Source organism: Balaenoptera acutorostrata, unplaced genomic scaffold (genome assembly GCF_949987535.1).
Source record: "Balaenoptera acutorostrata unplaced genomic scaffold, mBalAcu1.1 scaffold_1297, whole genome shotgun sequence".
Lineage (NCBI taxonomy): Eukaryota > Metazoa > Chordata > Mammalia > Artiodactyla > Balaenopteridae > Balaenoptera > Balaenoptera acutorostrata.
Window position 1 is genome coordinate 32,441 of NW_026646230.1, and position 18,418 is coordinate 50,858.

At 37.2% G+C, this 18,418-nt stretch overlaps 1 protein-coding gene across 1 annotated transcript in view; it reads left to right on the top strand.

Moving 5' to 3' along the window:
• Nucleotides 1–16,443, top strand: part of LOC130706857 (ankyrin-3-like) — a gene marked incomplete at its 3' end in the record, with an annotated part of 33,276 nt that extends 16,833 nt beyond the window's left edge. Inside the window, exons 4-6 of the mRNA XM_057539527.1 lie at nucleotides 10,551–10,657; nucleotides 15,602–15,826; nucleotides 16,345–16,443. Coding sequence (XP_057395510.1) covers nucleotides 10,551–10,657; nucleotides 15,602–15,826; nucleotides 16,345–16,443 — 431 coding nt within the window. The remainder of the gene's footprint in view (nucleotides 1–10,550; nucleotides 10,658–15,601; nucleotides 15,827–16,344) is intronic.
• Nucleotides 16,444–18,418: the final 1,975 nt, after the last annotated feature.

The following is an 18,418-nucleotide window of genomic DNA, read 5'->3' on the forward strand; positions in this document are numbered from 1 at the left end:
ATTAACTGGATTTCTTTTTCTTTTCCTTGCAAGTACTTTCTTGCCTTCTACCTCTTTTCGTCTGTGCCTGGACATTTATTTCCAGTCCTGGGCATTTGGGTGTGTCCTCACTGGTGAGGCCAGTGTGTACTTGCTCTCCTCTTTTCTCTGATGAACAGGGCTAGCGAGAAGCTATTTTGGGAAAGTATGAACCTCTTGGAGACAGTGATATCATCATTAGTCAGGCTTTGGACTCTATTGAGTAATGTGCATTTTGATTTTAATAGTATCCTTGATATCACTTCCAAGATGAAAAATGATGTGCTTATTCATAATCATTTTTGACTTGGGAGTAAAAGGTCTTCTTAAGTCAGTGTGAACCTTTCCTTAACATAGTGTTCTACTAAAGCCACGCAGCACTGGGTATTGACTTCGTGTTGTCAAATTTTTCAAGTCTCTCTCTGAACTTCAGTTTCCTCATTTGTAAAATGGTATAATATTATCTCCCAAGGCTACTCCGTCCTGAAGAGTCAAAGAACAAAGTAATGTAAAAGGCCTGGGATAGTCCCTGACATTGAGTTGACAGAGTAGGTTGCAGTATTGCTGTTAACATAGAAATTTAAATGTTTTTGAGTCAATAAATAAGACTTAGGCATTTAGAAGTTACGTTCTTCTAACTGAGTGGGCTGTGTTGATTTCATATAGGCATCCTGTATATGTAACTGTAAAGGACCAGAGCTGGCCCTGGAATATGTTTGTTTTTGCTCTGCTTTCTCCACAAATTATCAGGTTCTAACAAATGAGCTCACATAAATAAAAGTTCTTTGAAGAGTAGAAGCAACTGAAAAAAAAAAAAGAAAAATAGAAGTGATTATACATATGTCCGTTGAAAATCCTTTGAAAAGTAGAAACGACCACAGCATGCCAGCCCTGGACTTGGTGCCAGATTTCTGGTGTACATTCTCACTTAATCTTCCTATCAACCAATCATCAATTTGAAAATGAGGAAACTGAGACTGAGAAAAGTTAAGAGACATTCTAAGGATCAGAAAAGCAGTAAGTAATGTTGGGACATCTCCAAGGGGGCTTTTAACAAATAAAGAAAAAGAACAGTCAAAGGCAAAATACCTCCTTTATTCCTGACGGAGGCCAGGTTGAGGGCTGGCTGAGTGTCTGAGCCAAGTGGGCCTGGTAACTGAACCCCTGAAGTGAGCAGACCCCCCCACCCAGTGGCCAGCATCAGCGACCCAGGGCAGGCAGCCCCCCTCACGGAGGTCTGTTTAGGGGAGCAGAAGGGGGATGTCTGCCCTCTGTGACCAAGCTCAGGCCCATGAGAGTGAAAACTGGATCTGAGCGGAGCCTTCCCAGCTACCTTTCCCAAATCTACCACTTAGATAAAGAAATCACATTTCCTGAATATAAAGGGACAGGGCGAGGCCCACAGTGACACAATTGAGTTGCCTTTCTAAAATGGAAAACTCAGGAGTGGGAAAGAAGTGCTCTCTATTCACAAATGGCAAAGGCAGTTTTCAAATCCAAGTCTGTGACTCAGCTCTAAAGCCAAGCTTTTCCATTAAGCCCTGGGAGCACCCCTACTTGCTGTGGGAAGTTTAAGAGCCATCTCGAGTTCATCTTTTTTAACCATCATCACACGTAGTGACCTGTTTATCATTTTAAATGTCTATTGGTTCAGTAACCAAATGGAAGAAGAGCTTTTCCTGGTACCACGGTACCATGCACAATGACGTGTCAGAACATCTTGAAATTCATATTGTTGACTAAAATAAGTAAGCAGTTCAAACGGCACGTTTCTGTTTTAAGTAAACATTCGTCTGTAGAAAAAAGTGTTCAGAGACAGGTAGCTTGCAAATGAAGCGACCACTTCATCTCTATGAAAATCATAGGCTCAGATGAAGTGCCTTATTTTTGTGTTTCAGTGGATGCATTGTAGGAAGAGCATTTTATTTGTCTGTATTTAGGTTATTAAAATTGCTAGGCCTGCCCATAAGCCTGTGCAAAACTCTATGGAAAGAAAGAAAAACTGGGACAAATATCGGGACATATGGCTCATTGTTTTGAACAAGTCTTTTAATTGATTATAGATTTGCTCGTTCGTGTTATGACAAAGTTCCTGTGAGTGACTTAGGAGGTGTGAGAGTCGGGGAGTTAGGAAGGAGTCAAAGGAATCCCCATGCGCTAGCACACCCCAGCCTCGATAAATATTACATGACGGCGGTCATACCTTTTTGTGGGATACAATTCATTGTTTCAATAATTAATGTCGCCAGTGCATGTTTCTAAGAGTACCAAAGGTAAATAATTTACTGTAATTACCAAAGAGGAGTGCTATTATTTATTTCTTAGAACTTGAAAAAAACACGGGTCTTTTGGAAAATAACCTTAGGGCTGCACCAAATGGAGGAATTGTAGTTTGCTAAAAAATAAAGTAAGCAGCACCACCTACTTTATATTAAATATTTTGCCCCACTCTGAAGGTGGGTTGGTTGGGGTCTCTAAAAGTCAGTAAAACTGGTAAATGAGGCGAGACGAAAACGAACACCTAATCTTTGGTTAACTGATAAAGAATTTGGGAACTTTCTGAAGTGATGTGTTCATCTTCAGGGGTTAGGACCCTAGTTCTTTAAACGCTTATTAACACCATTGATCGTATACCCATCCACCAGATGTGTCCTCTCACTGAATGCACAGACGGCTACTCCTCATTCATTTTTGCATTTTCCTAGGATCCAGGTAGGACAGTGACTTATACACACAAGCGCTCTGCAAATTATTGTTCAATTTGATTTCAGGGCTATTTTTTTAATCTTTGTAATTCACAGTAATTTTTTAAATTCAAGTTTTCTTATTATGAACCTTACACACACAAATAAAAAGTCATCACCAATTTATTTATAACTTAGATGGAACCCTGTGGAGATTTCCCCCTCAGCTGGCCTAGATTTATGCAACCTATGAGCTACAGCTCAATCTAAAACCGTGACTAAACTGATAGCAAGCAGGAAAGATCTTTTTGGAGTAACATCTTCAAGGAAAGGTCCAAGCAGCGTGGAAATGAATGTGTTAAAATCGCTCTGACTGGATTAAGGGTCTCCTGGCCAGCGAGCATCTTCCCTTTGTCTCAGTGGGCCCCCAGCTGGCAGACGGGCTCACAATTTGCTTTCAAATATCTTGGCCTGGCCATAGGATCTGGTGTTTAAAAGGAAAGAGGCACATGAAGATTTCCCCTGTCTGCAACACTCTGGGCAAAGAATATTCTTTGCCGGATGATCTTTGGCTGTTGCAACACGTGAGAATTAACCGTTCAAATAAAGGTCCTTCTCCATTTGGGAAAAAAAAAAAGTCATGTTCTTTTACAAGACATACTCAATAGGATTACAAAAAGAATCCCCATATACACCTTCAGCCCCCAACTTCTCCTCTCCAGAGACAACTGCTCGGGGTACCTTTTGATGACTGAGTACGAAGCTTACGGGATGCCCTCTGTGTGGTTGAGGGCTTAGCATCTGTGATTCCCACTAAAGTAATAAGTCTGGGACATTTCACTGGAAAATCCCAGAGAAGACTCCCCATTTTCTGCCTCAAGGCTCTGTCCCTAACTGTCTGGGAGACCAGTAAAGGTAGAAGGCTGGGTCTGAACATTCATTACGTAAACTTTCAATTAATCTCCATTTTCATTATGGTGCCTCTGACCTTCTAATCTTCTGCCTCTGGTCTCTATGCCTCTAGATTTCTGCCAAGGTTGATGGGGGGTGAGTTATTTGGCAACTGATAAATCAGTGAGGGGATTATGGAGATCGGATCACTTTTTAGAGAGACTTTCAACCAATCCTTGTTTTTCTGCTGATGTCTTCTCTTATTCTCTTTGTGTGTGAATTCTTGACTGTCATTTTACCGGGGTTTCAGTAGAATGCAGATCTTTAGAAGGACGAAAATTGAGATTGATTTCGTTTTTGGTGTGTGAGCCAATATCTTTCATCAGATTTGGAACATTCTTAGCCATTCTCTCTTCAAACATAGCCCCTACCTTATTATCCTCTTCTACTTCCGAGAGTCCAATTACACACACGTTAAAACCTTTCACTGTGTTCTACGTCTCATACTATTTTCTGTATTTTCCATTCTTTAAAAAAGTCTACCCTTGACATATACACACCACTATATTTAAAATGGATAACCAGCAAGGACCTACTGTAGAGCACAGAGAACTCTGCTCAGTATTCTGTAGCAACCTAAATGGGAAAAGAATTTGAAAAAGAATGGATATATGTATACGTATAACTGAATCACTTTGCTGTACACCTGAAACTATCACAACATTGTTGATCAACTATAGTCCAATATAAAATAAAAAATTTTTTAAAATATACCCTTCATTTTTTATATTTTTCCATTAACACTTCCCATATATTAACCCTGTTTCCTATTGTGTTTAAGAACTGACATTATACTTAGAACTGAACAAAGGCCCATTTGATTTTCTTACGTTTATTCCAGTCCTCTGTTGAATCATCCACCTTTTAATTTCTTTTCTCTATCTGTTTTCCTATTTTCTTAAACATACTAATCATAGTTATTATGATAACTATAATCAAAGTTCTTATTAACTTCCTTCAAAATGTAGGATGACTTGGGAGTCTATTTATAGTATCTGGGTTTGTTTGTTTGTTTGTTTGTTTTCTGTTTTTGTTCGTGTGCTCTGGCCATGCTTGGCAGTTTTTCATTGCATGCTGGACATGATGTATAAAAACAAGTTTGTAGACACGACACACCCAGTGATGATAATATTCCTTCAAAGAGGATTCACCATCCCTCTGCTAGGCAAAGAGTGGTGGCTGATTCTTCTCATCCAATCAAGATTTTGCTGAAATGAGGCTGGTTCGCAGCCCTGGTAAATCTCAGGCTACCTCTGGTCTGTCCCTGGCCCTTCAGGGTCCTTATTTGAAATTCTGGTATGATCTTTGGGTCCCCTCCCCTTCCAAGTCTCACACTCTAAATCTTTTTCTCATGAAACTGCCCAAAAGCTCTGTTATGCCTTTCAGAGATTTTCTAGTTAGTTTTTTAGCTTCCTGTTCTGCACAGCTCCAGAATTTATTTATTTATTTTAAAATTTATTTTACTTATTTATTTATTTATTTTTCACCAATTTTGTTATTTCTCAACTTGTTTATAACGTTTTAGTTGCCGTTCATAGTCGTTTGGTTTTTTTTCCCTTTTTTTTTTAATCAGTCATCAATTTTATACACATCAGTGTATACATGTCAATCCCAATCGCCCAATTCAGCACACCACCATCCCCACCGCACCGTGGTTTTCCCCCCTTGGTGTCCATACATTTGTTCTCTACATCTGTGTCTCAACTTCTGCCCTGCAAACCGCTTCATCTGTACCATTTTTCTAGGTTCCACATACATGCGTTAATATATGATATTTGTTTTTCTCTTTCTGACTTACTTCACTCTGTATGACAGTCTCTAGATCCATCCACATCTCAACAAATGACTCAATTTCGTTCCTTTTATGGCTGAGTAATATTCCATTGTATATATGTACCACAACTTCTTTATCCATTCGTCTGTCGATGGGCATTTAGGTTGCTTCCATGACCTGGCTATTGTAAATAGTGCTGCAATGAACATTGGGGTGCATGTGTCTTTCTGAATTACGGTTTTCTCTGGGTATATGCCCAGTAGTGGGATTGCTGGATCATATGGTAATTCTATTTTTAGTTTTTTAAGGAACCTCCATATTGTTCTCCATAGTGGCTGTATCAATTTACATTCCCACCAACAGTGCAAGAGGGTTCCCTTTTCTCCACACTCTCTCCAGCATTTGTTGTTTGTAGATTTTCTGATGATGCCCATTATAACTGGTGTGAGGTGATACCTCATTGTAGTTTTGATTTGCATTTCTCTAATAATTAGTGATGTTGAGCAGCTTTTCATGTGCTTCTTGGCCATCTGTATTTCTTCTTTGGAGAAATGTCTATTTAGGTCTTCTGCTCATTTTTGGATTGGGTTGTTTGTTTCTTTAATATTGAGCTGCATGAGCTGTTTATGTATTTTGGAGATTAATCCTTTGTCCGTTGATTCGTTTGCAAATATTTTCTCCCATTCTGAGGGTTGTCTTTTCGTCTTGTTTATGGTTTCCTTTGCTGTGCAAAAGCTTTGAAGTTTCATTAGCTCCCATTTGTTTATTTTTGTTTTTATTTCCATTACTCTAGGAGGTGTATCAAAAAAGATCTTGCTGTGATTTATGTCAAAGAGTGTTCTTTCTATGTTTTCCTCTAAGAGTTTTATAGTGTCCCGTCTTACATTTAGGTCTCTATTCCATTTTGAGTTTATTTTTGTGTATGGTGTTAGGGAGTGTTCTAATTTCATTCTTTTACATGTAGCTGTCCAGTTTTCCCAGCACCACTTATTGAAGAGAATGTCTTTTCTCCATTGTATATCTTTGCCTCCTTTGTCATAGATTAGTTGACCATAGGTGCGTGCGTTTTTCTCTGGGCTTTCTATCTTGTTCCATTGATCTATGTTTCTGTTTTTGTGCCAGTACCATATTGTCTTGATTACTGTAGCTTTGTAGTATAGTCTGAAGTCAGGGAGTCTGATTCCTCCAGCTCCGTTTTTTTCCCTCAAGACTGCTTTGGCTATTCGGGGTCTTTTGTGTCTCCATACAAATTTTAAGATGATTTGTTCTAGTTCCATAAAAAATGCCATCGGTAATTTGATACGGATTGCATTGAATCTGTAGATTGCTTTGGGTAGTATAGTCATTTTCACAATATTGATTCTTCCAACACAAGAACATGGTATATCTCTCCATCTGTTGGTATCATCTTTAATTTCTTTCATCAGTGTCTTATAGTTTTCTGCATATAGGTCTTTTGTCTCCCTAGGTAGGTTTATTCCTAGGTATTTTATTCTTTTTGTTGCAATGGTAAAAGGGAGTGTTTCCATAATTTCTCTTTCAGATTTTTCATCATTAGTGTATAGGAATGCAAGAGATATCTGTGCATTAATTTTGTATCCTGCAACTTTACCAAATTCATTGATTAGCTCTAGTAGTTTTCTGGTGGCATTTTTAGGATTCTCTATGTATAGTATCATGTCATCTGCAAACAGTGACAGTTTTACTTCTTCTTTTCCAATTTGTATTCCTTTTATTTCTTTTTCTTCTCTGATTGCCGAGGCTAGGACTTCCAAGACTATGCTGAATAATAGTGGTGAGAGTGGACATCCTTGTCTCGTTCCTGATCTTAGAGGAAATGCTTTCAGTTTTTCACCGTTGAGAATGATGTTTGCTGTGGGTTTGTCATATATGGCCTTTATTATGTTGAGGTAGGTTCCCTCTATGCCCACTTTCTGGAGAGTTTTTATCATAAATGGGTGTTGAATTTTGTCAAAAGCTTTTTCTGCATCTATTGAGATGATCATATGGTTTTTCTTCTTCAGTTTGTTAATATGGTGTATCATATTGATTGATTTGCGTATATTGAAGAATCCTTGCATCCCTGGGATAAATCCCACTTGATTGTGGTGTATGATCCTTTTAATGTGTTGTTGGATTCTGTTTGCTAGTATTTTGTTGAGGATTTTTACATCTATATTCATCAGTGATATTGGTCTGTAATTTTCTTTTTTTGTAGTATCTTTCTCTGGTTTTGGTATCAGGGTGATGGTGGCCTCATAGAATGAGTTTGGGAGTGTTCCTTCCTCTGCAATTTTTTGGAAGAGTTTGAGAAGGATGGGTGTTAGCTTTTCTCTAAATGTTTGGTAGAATTCACCTGTGAAGCCATCTGGTCCTTGACTTTTGTTTGTTGGAAGATTTTTAATCACAGTTTCAATTTCATTCCTTGTGATTGGTCTGTTCATATTTTCTGTTTCTTCCTGGTTCAGTCTTGGAAGGTTATACCTTTCTAAGAATTTGTCCATTTCTTCCAGGTTGTCCATTTGATTGGCATAGAGTTGCTTGTAGTAGTCTCTTAGGACGCTTTGTATTTCTGCGGTGTCTGTTGTAACTTCTCCTTTTTCATTTCTAATTTTATTGATTTGAGTCCTCTCCCGCTTTTTCTTGATGAGTCTGGCTAATGGCTTATCAATTTTATTTATCTTCTCAAAGAACCAGCTTTTAGTTTTATTGATCTTTGCTATTGTTTTCTTTGTTTCTGTTTCATTTATTTCCGCTCTGATCTTTATGATTTCTTTCCTTCTGCTAACTTTGGGTTTTGTTTGTTCTTCTTTCTCTAGTTCCTTTAGGTGTAAGGTTAGATTATTTACTTGAGATTTTTCTTGTTTCTTGATGTAGGCTTGTGTAGCTATAAACTTCCCTCTTAGAACTGCTTTTACTGCATCCCATAGGTTTTGGATCATCGTATTTTCATTGTCATTTGTCTCTAGGTATTTTTTGATTTCCTCTTTGACTTCTTCAGTGACCTCTTGGTTATTTAGTAACGTATTGTTCAGCCCTCATGTGTTTGTGCTTTTCACGTCTTTTTCCCTGTAATTCATTTCTAATCTCATAGCATTGTGGTCAGAAAAGATGCTTGATATGATTTCAATTTTCTTAAATTTACTGAGGCTTGATTTGTGACCCAAGATGTGATCTATCCTGGAGAATGTTCCATGCACACTTGAGAAGAAAGTGTAATCTGCTGTTTTTGGATGGAATGTCCTATAAATATCCATTAAATCTATCTGGTCTGTTGTATCATTTAAAGCTTCTGTTTCCTTATTTATTTTCATTTTGGATGATCTGTCCATTGGTGTAAGTGAGGTGTTAAAGTCCCCCACTATTATTGTGTTACTGTCAATTTCCTCTTTTATAGCTGTTAGCAGTTGCCTTATGTATTGAGGTGCTCCTGTGTTTGGTGCATATATATGTATAATTGTTATATCTTCTCCTTGGATTGATCCCTTGATCATTATGTAGTGTCCTTCCTTGTCTCTTATAACATTCTTTATTTTAAAGTCTATTTTATCTGATATGAGTATAGCCACTCCAGCTTTCTTGTCTGTCTTTCTGTGAATGTGGTTTTACTTCCACAGGCTGCAGGATTGTAGTTTTTCTTGCTTCTGCTGTCTGCCCTCTGGTGGTTGAGGCTATCTAAGAGGCTTGATGGGAGGCTCTGGTGGTGGGTAGAGCTGACTGTTGCTGTGTGTTGATGTTATTAATGGGTGCTTTACCAGTGCTCATTGATTGATCAAACTGAAGACACCTGCTAGTGTTGGAGGGTCTCCTGCAGAGGCGGGAGCTGGCTGTGGCTTACTGCGGGGACAAGGACACTGGCAGCAGAAGTTCTGGGAAGTATTCCTTGGCGTGAGCCCTCCCAGAGTCTGCCATTTGCCCCACCAAAGAGCCTGTAGCCTTTTATTTATTTATTTATTTTAATTTTTGCCTGTGTTGGGTCTTTGTTGCTGCACTCAGGTTTTCTCTAGTTACAGCGAGCGGGGGCTACTCTTCGTTTCGGTGCCTGGGCTTCTCATTGTGGTGGCTTCTCTTGTTGTGGAGCGTGGGCTCTAGACGCGCGGGCTTCAGTAGTTGTGGCTCGTGGGCTCAGTAGTTGTGGCTCGCGGGCTTAGTTGCTCCGTGGCATGTGGGATCTTCCCGGACCAGGGCTTGAACCCGTGTCCCCTGCACAGACAGGCAGATTCTTAACCACTGGGCCACCACGGAAGCCCCAGCCCCAGAATTTAGCAAATGTTCTGAACAGAAATCTAGCATGCTTGAGGCCACCCAAATCTCCACCAAAACTCCCTTGGTTTTTCTGTTCCCCAGCAGGTAGCCCCTGTAGGCACAAAACCCAAATTCTGTCTGCACTGGTAATTGACAAATGCCCCCAAGATAAAAATGGCAACAAAAAGCTCACCTCTTCCAGGTAACCACCTCTCCAAATATAGCTCCTCAGTTTTGCACCTCAGTTGTTCTCTGCTGCCCGCAGAGATGATTTCTACACTTACCTGTTGTGCTTAGCACAGCACTAGGCTGCTGCTGGCTTCTCTACCCCACTTGGAAACAGAAGTCATCAAGCTTGAATTTTTTTATTTTTATTTTGAGATTCGGAAAAGAAATTTACAATTGTCAGATTAATTTAGAGATTGTTGAAGTACTTAAAATCATGGTTAGCATTACTTCTGTGATATTCCTTGTGCCATGCCAGTTACTCAAGATGGTTTCTTAAAAAACTGAAATAATACAGTGTATCAATAAACTTCATTTCTAATTCTTGAAACTTCAATGTATACCTGTGGAGGAATGTACAGTCAGGCCCATGGATGCAGAGGGCCAATGACATTAGTTATTTTATATAAGGTACTTGAGCATCTCCGGATTTTGGTATACACAGGGATGGGTGGGTGGGGGGTGTCCTGGAACTGATCACCCGAGGATACTAAGGGACAACTGTAAAAAATATATATATATATATATATATATATGCTTATTTTGAATTTTAGACTATCTGGACTGTGGAGACATACAGGTGTATTTTGTACATACAGAGAAACCACTGTCTTGGATGGGTTGTTGACACAATATATCGTTTTATATTTCAGCATCTAACATTCACAAGAGAATTTGATTCAGATTCTCTTAGACATTACAGCTGGGCTGCAGACACCTTGGACAATGTCAATCTTGTCTCAAGTCCTGTTCATTCTGGGTAAGTAACCAAAAAGTCACTTTTCCTATTAAATTAACATTGCACTTACTATTTGCAGTTATAAATTCATATTGACAAGCTTCACATGTATGAGATATTGATCTTCTAAAGGACTTCATTAGTGACTATATGTGGCATATATTTGTAAATCATTAGTAAATATTTTTTCTAAACAAATCTGCATATCTATTTTTATTGGTAAAAGCACCATGTTAGAAAGGAAATTAATAAAAGTATTGGTGCATAACAATTTCCTGGCTATTCTGGCACTACTTTTAGATCTCTAATTTTCCTTTTCAATAAAAAAAATTTTAATATAGTCATTTCTCTTAATTTTACTTTATTCAAATGAAGTTTTTTTCTGAGTATCTGATTTTCCTGAAAATTATAATGAAGTTGTATTAAATTAAAATTTTTTTTAAATAAATGAATTTTTAAAAAGAAAAGAAAAAGTGAATGTACCAGCGTGTGTACCCTGGAAGTGCTATAGTAAAAACCACATCAAACAGGCTCCTTGTTGCTGCCCTGTTAGTCAGCAAAATTTGAGGCAGGCAGCTAAAAGGTGACCTGCTTCAACTGCTGAATTGATAATTACTGTATTTTTAGATATTGGATTCTTAGCCTATTATAGGTAATTAAACTTGGGATATTTGATTCACATACAAATGGAATCGAAATAATTCATTAAGATGATAAAAATTTCAAAGTATTTTCACCTCTGAAATTGACATTTAGGACATAAATTAGTGGTGATCCAGGACAAGTGCAGATTCAATTTATTTAATTCTGAATTAAATAAATTAACAATATTAACATTTGTGAAGTGCCTTATATATTTTATGAAGTATTTTTTGCTGCTTTCAATTACAATAAATTGTAATGGCTAACCTACCTAGTGCTTTTCATGTATCTGGCATTGTGCTAAATCTTTTACATGTATTATCTTATTTAATATTTATTTGAACCTTAAAATGACACTGAGATAGGCTTTACTCATTATCCCCATTTTACAGAGGACAAGTCCTAGACTCCGAGTAATGTTGCAGGTTAAAGTATTCTGACACAATTGTGGCTTGTAACACCACAATTGTGAAAAACAAGTCACTGCAATGTCATTTAAATGGAAATAATTCACATGAAAGTGCTTTATAAACTATAAACTACATGGTGGTCTTTGAATCATTAATATTGCATTTCTTTAATTCAGTTAGAAAAAGCTTTAATTATAGTAATATTACATTTTAAACTGCTTTAAATAGTTACACAATTTATAGTAGATGTATTTGGGTCTAAAATTGCAAAAGCAAAAAACAGAGCGAAAAAAAAAAGTTGAGAAGGAAAATATAAAACACCCAGAATACATTCATTAAGTGGGCAAACATACTGAAGAGTTTTTTGAACCAAACTTGGTGAATTGCCACCATGTGACAAAAATCTAGAACCAGCACTTTGTATTCTACATAGGAAAGAAAAGCACTAGGGTTTAATTTAGTAAATTGAGAAGTTGAGGGATCACAGGATAATAAAATCAGAAATGAGCTTTCCCCTGCACTGAGGCAGTATAGTATTTGAATATGCAACTAATCTCTCCTTCCCCTTGAATTCACTGAAGACAGTAGACTTTTGCAGGAAAGGAAAAGTAATGGCAGCTAGTTGGGCTTATTTGAAAAGGAAAATATACACTTGGTATACACTTGGAAATAGTTCACTAAGGCCAGGTCTATGGTGTATGTTATATATAGCCATTTAAGGCAAATCTTTTTCCAAGTTGTCCCACAAATGCCAAATGCCTTGGTTTCATTTTCTGATGGTTTTTATTTTTCCTTTGCTTATCATTGACATTCTCTGTTGCTTGCTTCTAATTATCTTACATTAATTTTTCCCATTTGCTTTCTAAATTATTTTGCAGCTATTCTTCTCCACTTCCTCAGTATGATTCAAGGTGATAACTGTGTCTTTTATGTGAACCATCCCTTTTTGTATTTTTAATTTATGTGAATTTTTCCCACAGTTAGATTGTGTCAATGTCTGTAGTGTATCAACATTTGTCATCCTGCTGTTCCTAAAGCTAGAAACATTCGTGTGTTAGTTTTAGGATCATTTGTAGAATTCCTGCTTTAGTTTAAATATTAATAAGATACAATGAATATGATTAAATATCACCTTTTCATTTGTTTCTGTAAGTTATATTGCATGAAATTTTATTTTGCATACAATATGTAAGGGATGAGTTAAGAAAACAAATCATTATATTTCATAATGCTATTGAATAATAGGACTCAATATCAGGCTTAAACACCTACTCCCATCTTTCCTCAGTCTTTTGGCTCTGTAAAATTGAAAACCATAGAATAAATAATCAGTAATGAGCACCAACTATGCACTAGTTGCTACACAGAACACAGACAAAGAGATTCTTCCAATTTTATAAAATCTTCTAAGCCATGGTTTTTCCATTTGGTTCTGATATTCTTTGTAGCTGGGGTATTTTTATATTGACACTGATAACCTTCTTACACTACCTTCACTTTATATATATATATACTTTATATATATAAAATATTTATATATGTATATATTTTTTCCATATTTTTTTCCAGTGTTAGTAACCAAGTCTGACCTAGGCAGTTTCTGAGCACACTTAACAAAATGGGTTTTTTCATTGGTTTATTCAGTAAACATTTACTGTGTGCTTATTATGTATGGGAACTGTGCTCAGCTCTGTAGGTCAAGCAGTGAACAAGACAAACCTGATCTGAATTATTATCTGTATTAGTGAGACTCAGCTGTTTGTTGCCAGGGCAAACACAGCCCTCTCAGTGTAAACACTCCAGTGTTTATCTGTATCAATACTAATACAACTGCATTTTCAAACCCAGAGTTTATCTGGAATCATTTTTAATTCATTCTGTTACTCTTAGTCCCAAGCACAAGTTGATTTTTAACTACTGGAAGCTGGGAAAGATCAGATTTTTGTGTTGGGCTTCCTTATAATATGCCACATTGTCTTTATTACTGAATAAAAGTAGTTGTTAAGTATGTATATGTCTAAAAAAGTATAGGCTCCCCAGAGCAGTTTCAAGTGACCCTTTTATCATTCAACACTGGAGACAATTCATCTGGACACTTATACAAGTGAACAAGTATCTTTGTCTTTGACTAGGCAGGAGTGATTTTTGTTTTGTTTTGTTTTGTTTTTGAGAGACTCAGTCTCTTGCCCTCATACTTTGAATATCCTAGTGGTTCCGGTCTCTCAAAGTATGCATAATGATATCAAAAACATATGAAACCATTAATTAATCCAGAGGAAAACAGCTAAATCCAAAATGAGCAAAAGGGTGTGAAGTTGATTCCACCTCACTGATGACCAGAGTTGGTTCTGAAAATCTGATAGGCTGAAAAGTGACCCCCATGCTCTTGCCTCTCTCCATGGGGATGGTGGGTCCATTTGCTTTGTTGAAGAGGTTACTCTTCCAAGGTCAAGAGGCATCACTCTTTAGGAAAGGGTCTCCAGCTAGGACCGCCAAGCAAGGTCTGAAATCTATCTGTAGGATGTTAGAACTGTTTTTTAGAAGAGTAAATAGTAGAGGATTTTGATGGATGGGATTATCGCCCTTCCCCCCTGCCCAAATACTGTAGGTATTCAAACAATTTTCTAAATATCAACATTTGGTGCTCTCCCACTAATAAGCATATTTTCGCATGTGAAAATTAGAATGCAAAAATACGTGTTTCTGTTCCCCAGTCTCTGACTTGCACTCTTCCGTATGTTGGGCTCATTGGTTTACATCCATCAGAGTGCTTTACAACCCGGTGACAGTGGTGGGAGGAGTCACGGAGGTCTTTTTTTCATGAACACATGATAGGAATCAAGATATTACCCAAATAAGTTTGGGGTTAGCAGATGCAAACTATTATACATGGGATGGATGAACAATAAGGTCCTACCTACTGTATAACACAGGGAACTATATTTAATATCCTGTAATAAACCATAATGGAAAAGAATATGAAAAAGATTATATATATGTATAACTGAATCACTTTGCTATACAGCAGAAATTTACACAACATTGTAAATCAACTATACTTCAATAAAGTTTTTTTAAAAAGATATTACCCAAATATGACACAGTTAATTCTTTACATCTTCATAGCTACATGCAGACAAATAATTTTTCTTCCCTAGCTTTAATATAACAGCCAATGACAGAATTGTATAACTTAGAGATATTTTCTAAAAAGTCTGTTCAATCATTTTTGTATTGCTGTACAGATACTCAAATGTAGGTGATTTTAAACAGTTTTTAAGCCAAATTGATATTGAAAAGATTAAACCCCTTTCCATCAAAGTTGCCTTAGTAAAACTTTAGTCACCTTCTTCTTTTATTCTTATTTTCTGCTTTGTGAAAATAGTAAAAATTAGAGTGTCGGTATGATTAAAGACACATTCATTTTATGAGTTGTACATGTTTAAGACATACTGTGGAGTTTCATCTTACTTGTTGAGGGGAGAGATTCCATAGTCGGCACATGGCTAAGACCATTGATAGGTAAAATGACCCTTGAATGTAAACCTAAACCACCCACAGGGACCGCAGACAGTGGGTTTGTTTTTAAATGCAAGACAGTCGTTTAATAGCCAGTCTTTATCCCAACTTTGAAGCAGTCACTCTTCCTTCAGTTTGAGCATCTGACAGAGTGGTTGGCTTCTGTTCGGAGGCCACGCACCATCAAAAACTAAAGTGTCGTGTTCTACTTTTTGCTCAGTTCACAAGTCGAATGCCTGTTCGATGTGACTCCACTGTATTTACTTCCGATGTATTCTTAAAGAGAGGGAACGATAGCTACCTTGTCTGTCGCTTTAACACGCAGTTTCCAGACTCGCTGTGAAAACGGCTTCTGCTCTCTCCTTGATTTGGCCTCTGCTCTTCCCCCCCGCAGGTTTCTGGTTAGCTTTATGGTGGATGCAAGAGGCGGCTCTATGAGGGGAAGCCGGCACCACGGGATGAGAATCATCATTCCTCCTCGCAAGTGCACCGCCCCCACCCGTATCACCTGCCGTTTGGTAAAGAGACATAAGCTGGCCAACCCACCCCCCATGGTGGAAGGAGAGGGATTAGCCAGTAGGCTGGTAGAAATGGGTCCTGCAGGGGCACAATTTTTAGGGTGGGTAAGTCGTTTTGTCAGTTCTCATCTTGGCCCTCATGCCACATCTTTGATTTTCTTTACCCTGGTCAACTCAAGTAGTTAAATCTGTTGAGTTGGACCATTTCAGTCGAGTACAGCATTCACGTAGTATCCGAGGTCACAAAGCTGTGTAATCCTCTGAAAAGCTGGCAGGCTGGTACTTCCTTAACTCAGTTTGCTGGCCAAAGGTTTTACTAACCGAGAAGCACGTTCTCTGCTCAGTGAGTGCACGGAACCCCAGCGGCCCCCGCGGAAGTCAAGGCACCACTCTTATATATATCACACGTTGAATAAATGGCTATTTTGGGTACATGTCTTTTTAATGATAATTTTTGGGGGGAACAATCCATTGCGATATGGTATTTTACAAAAAGAAAAAATGAATTTATTTTCTGAGGTGGCACTTGGGTGCGAATCAGGCAGGCTCTGTCGTGACGGACAGTTTGTTCACAGTTTCCCCTTCTCGTTTCTCTTCCTGCTGCACGGATGTTATTCAGTAAACTGCACCTTCCTACCAATCCTCCCCCTGTAAATGAGGGCGAGAGCTTGGTTAGCCGAATCCTGCAGCTTGGGCCTCAAGGAACAAAATTTATTGGGTAGGATCTTTATAGACAAGATACAGAATGTCTACAATTCTTTTTCCATTTTCAATTTTTTTCTGTCACACCCATGGTCTTATTCTTGTCTTAATTTTATTTTCGGTTTTTAATGCTTTCAGTTGATGTGTGTCACTGAAAGAACAAAAAAAATCATAGTGGCTTGACTTAATGCAGCACCGCTACCTATCTTGTGCTTTTCAAGCATGTGGAATTCACTGCAAGCATTCTGCTTTCATAACTTTGTGCTTCTGTAAACCTTTCTTTAATTTGAAATGTTTCAACTGATGATGATAGTTTTTAAGACAGACTGATAGTCTAATTTTAACCCAGTGTAAAAGAAGATATTTGCAGGCTTTGAATCAACATTTGCTGTAAATGATATATATGTGTGTATATATATATATATATATATATATACCTGTATATATATATATGTGTGTGGAGTTACATTTTTTAAAAAGTGCTTATGGGCTGTGAGATGGACAAGTCATCAATAAGTAAACTGATTTTGAAAAAATGTTGGGAATACAAGATATTTAAAGAAAATCAAATAGGCAGCAGGTAGCATATTCTACTAAAGTTATTAAATTGTTTTGTTCTGTTTAAGCTGAAATGTGTTGGTATTTGTCTGTCTGCTTATCTGTCTGATTGGTGTGTTTGCATTGGCAGTCTGCATGAAGAAACCTGTTATGAAAAGTTATGCTTGGCTTTCACCTTGGTCCCAGACCCTTGTTCATTTCTCCTCTCCAATACTGTTGAATGTCATACACAAAGCCACATTCCTGAAATATTTAGAGTGACAGTATCTGATGCATTAACCTGCAAAGATTGTATCTAGTTTTCAAAAAAAGGAAAAATTTAATGTCTAATCACCAGGTGTGGTTAAAAACTAAGGTAAACATCTTAATAACTCTTGAAATTACTAACACTATTAGGAATAGTTGATTTTGTTTTTACCCACTGAAAAATAAAGGGATTATAAAAAAATTTTCAAACCCTTAATTTGAATTAATTATAATTATTTTGCCCAAAGTAAAATTTTCATATTTATCATCCCATTTTAAGTGAATGCTTTTGTAATAAATTAAATATTAATATGTTTTTATTTATGTCGTTTGGTCATTACAACTACTATCCCTTTTTATGCTATTACCTATTTAAGCCTGTATCTTCTGCTACCACATGTACATAAACACATAGGCTAAGAGGTGAGGTTACATACAACCTCTGTAGGAGAATAATGATACTGTCTACTTAAATGTCATAAAATAAAGCTGCACAATCCAACTACATAAACTGTGTGTGATTGTGGTCTGCTTACTTCCATTCATCTTTTTTAGCATTTATCCTACTTCAAAATTTAACAAAATTATTCCTGTGCTTGATTGGCTATCTTCAATTTGCAGCCATTTTTTCACCTTCTTTTGCAAAAGGACACTGTCAAAAATTAATAGATCATTATATGACAATTTCAAACCAATAGTGCTTTTTCGGAAAGTTTAATTCCTATGCAGTCCTACGAGAGCTAGGAAATTACGCTGCCCATTTCACAACGTAAAAATCAAAGAAACTGTCTTGACTATACAGGCCATGAGAGTTATGAAAACTGACCGTTGGAAGGAGTGGATTGTTATATTGATTGTTTTCTTGCTAAGAGAAAAAAAATCAGTAATCTTTCAAAATAGGCAGTTTACAGAATTTCTTTTTTAAAGAAATGACTGTGTCCTTTTAAATCATGAGCATTTTGTATAATACAATATACTATTGTGTTTTAAAAAATGGACCAACTTTCTTTCTTATGGTCTATTTTAATAACTTTCAATTCCTCGATTACTTACATGTGCTGAATATTTTCCCCCTATTAAATCAAATGCCTAACATATGATAGGCCCCCAAGAATTGTTTGTGAATGAATGAATGATGGCATGTTTTCAGGCTTCTAATATATTATTTAATTAGCAAATGATTCTGC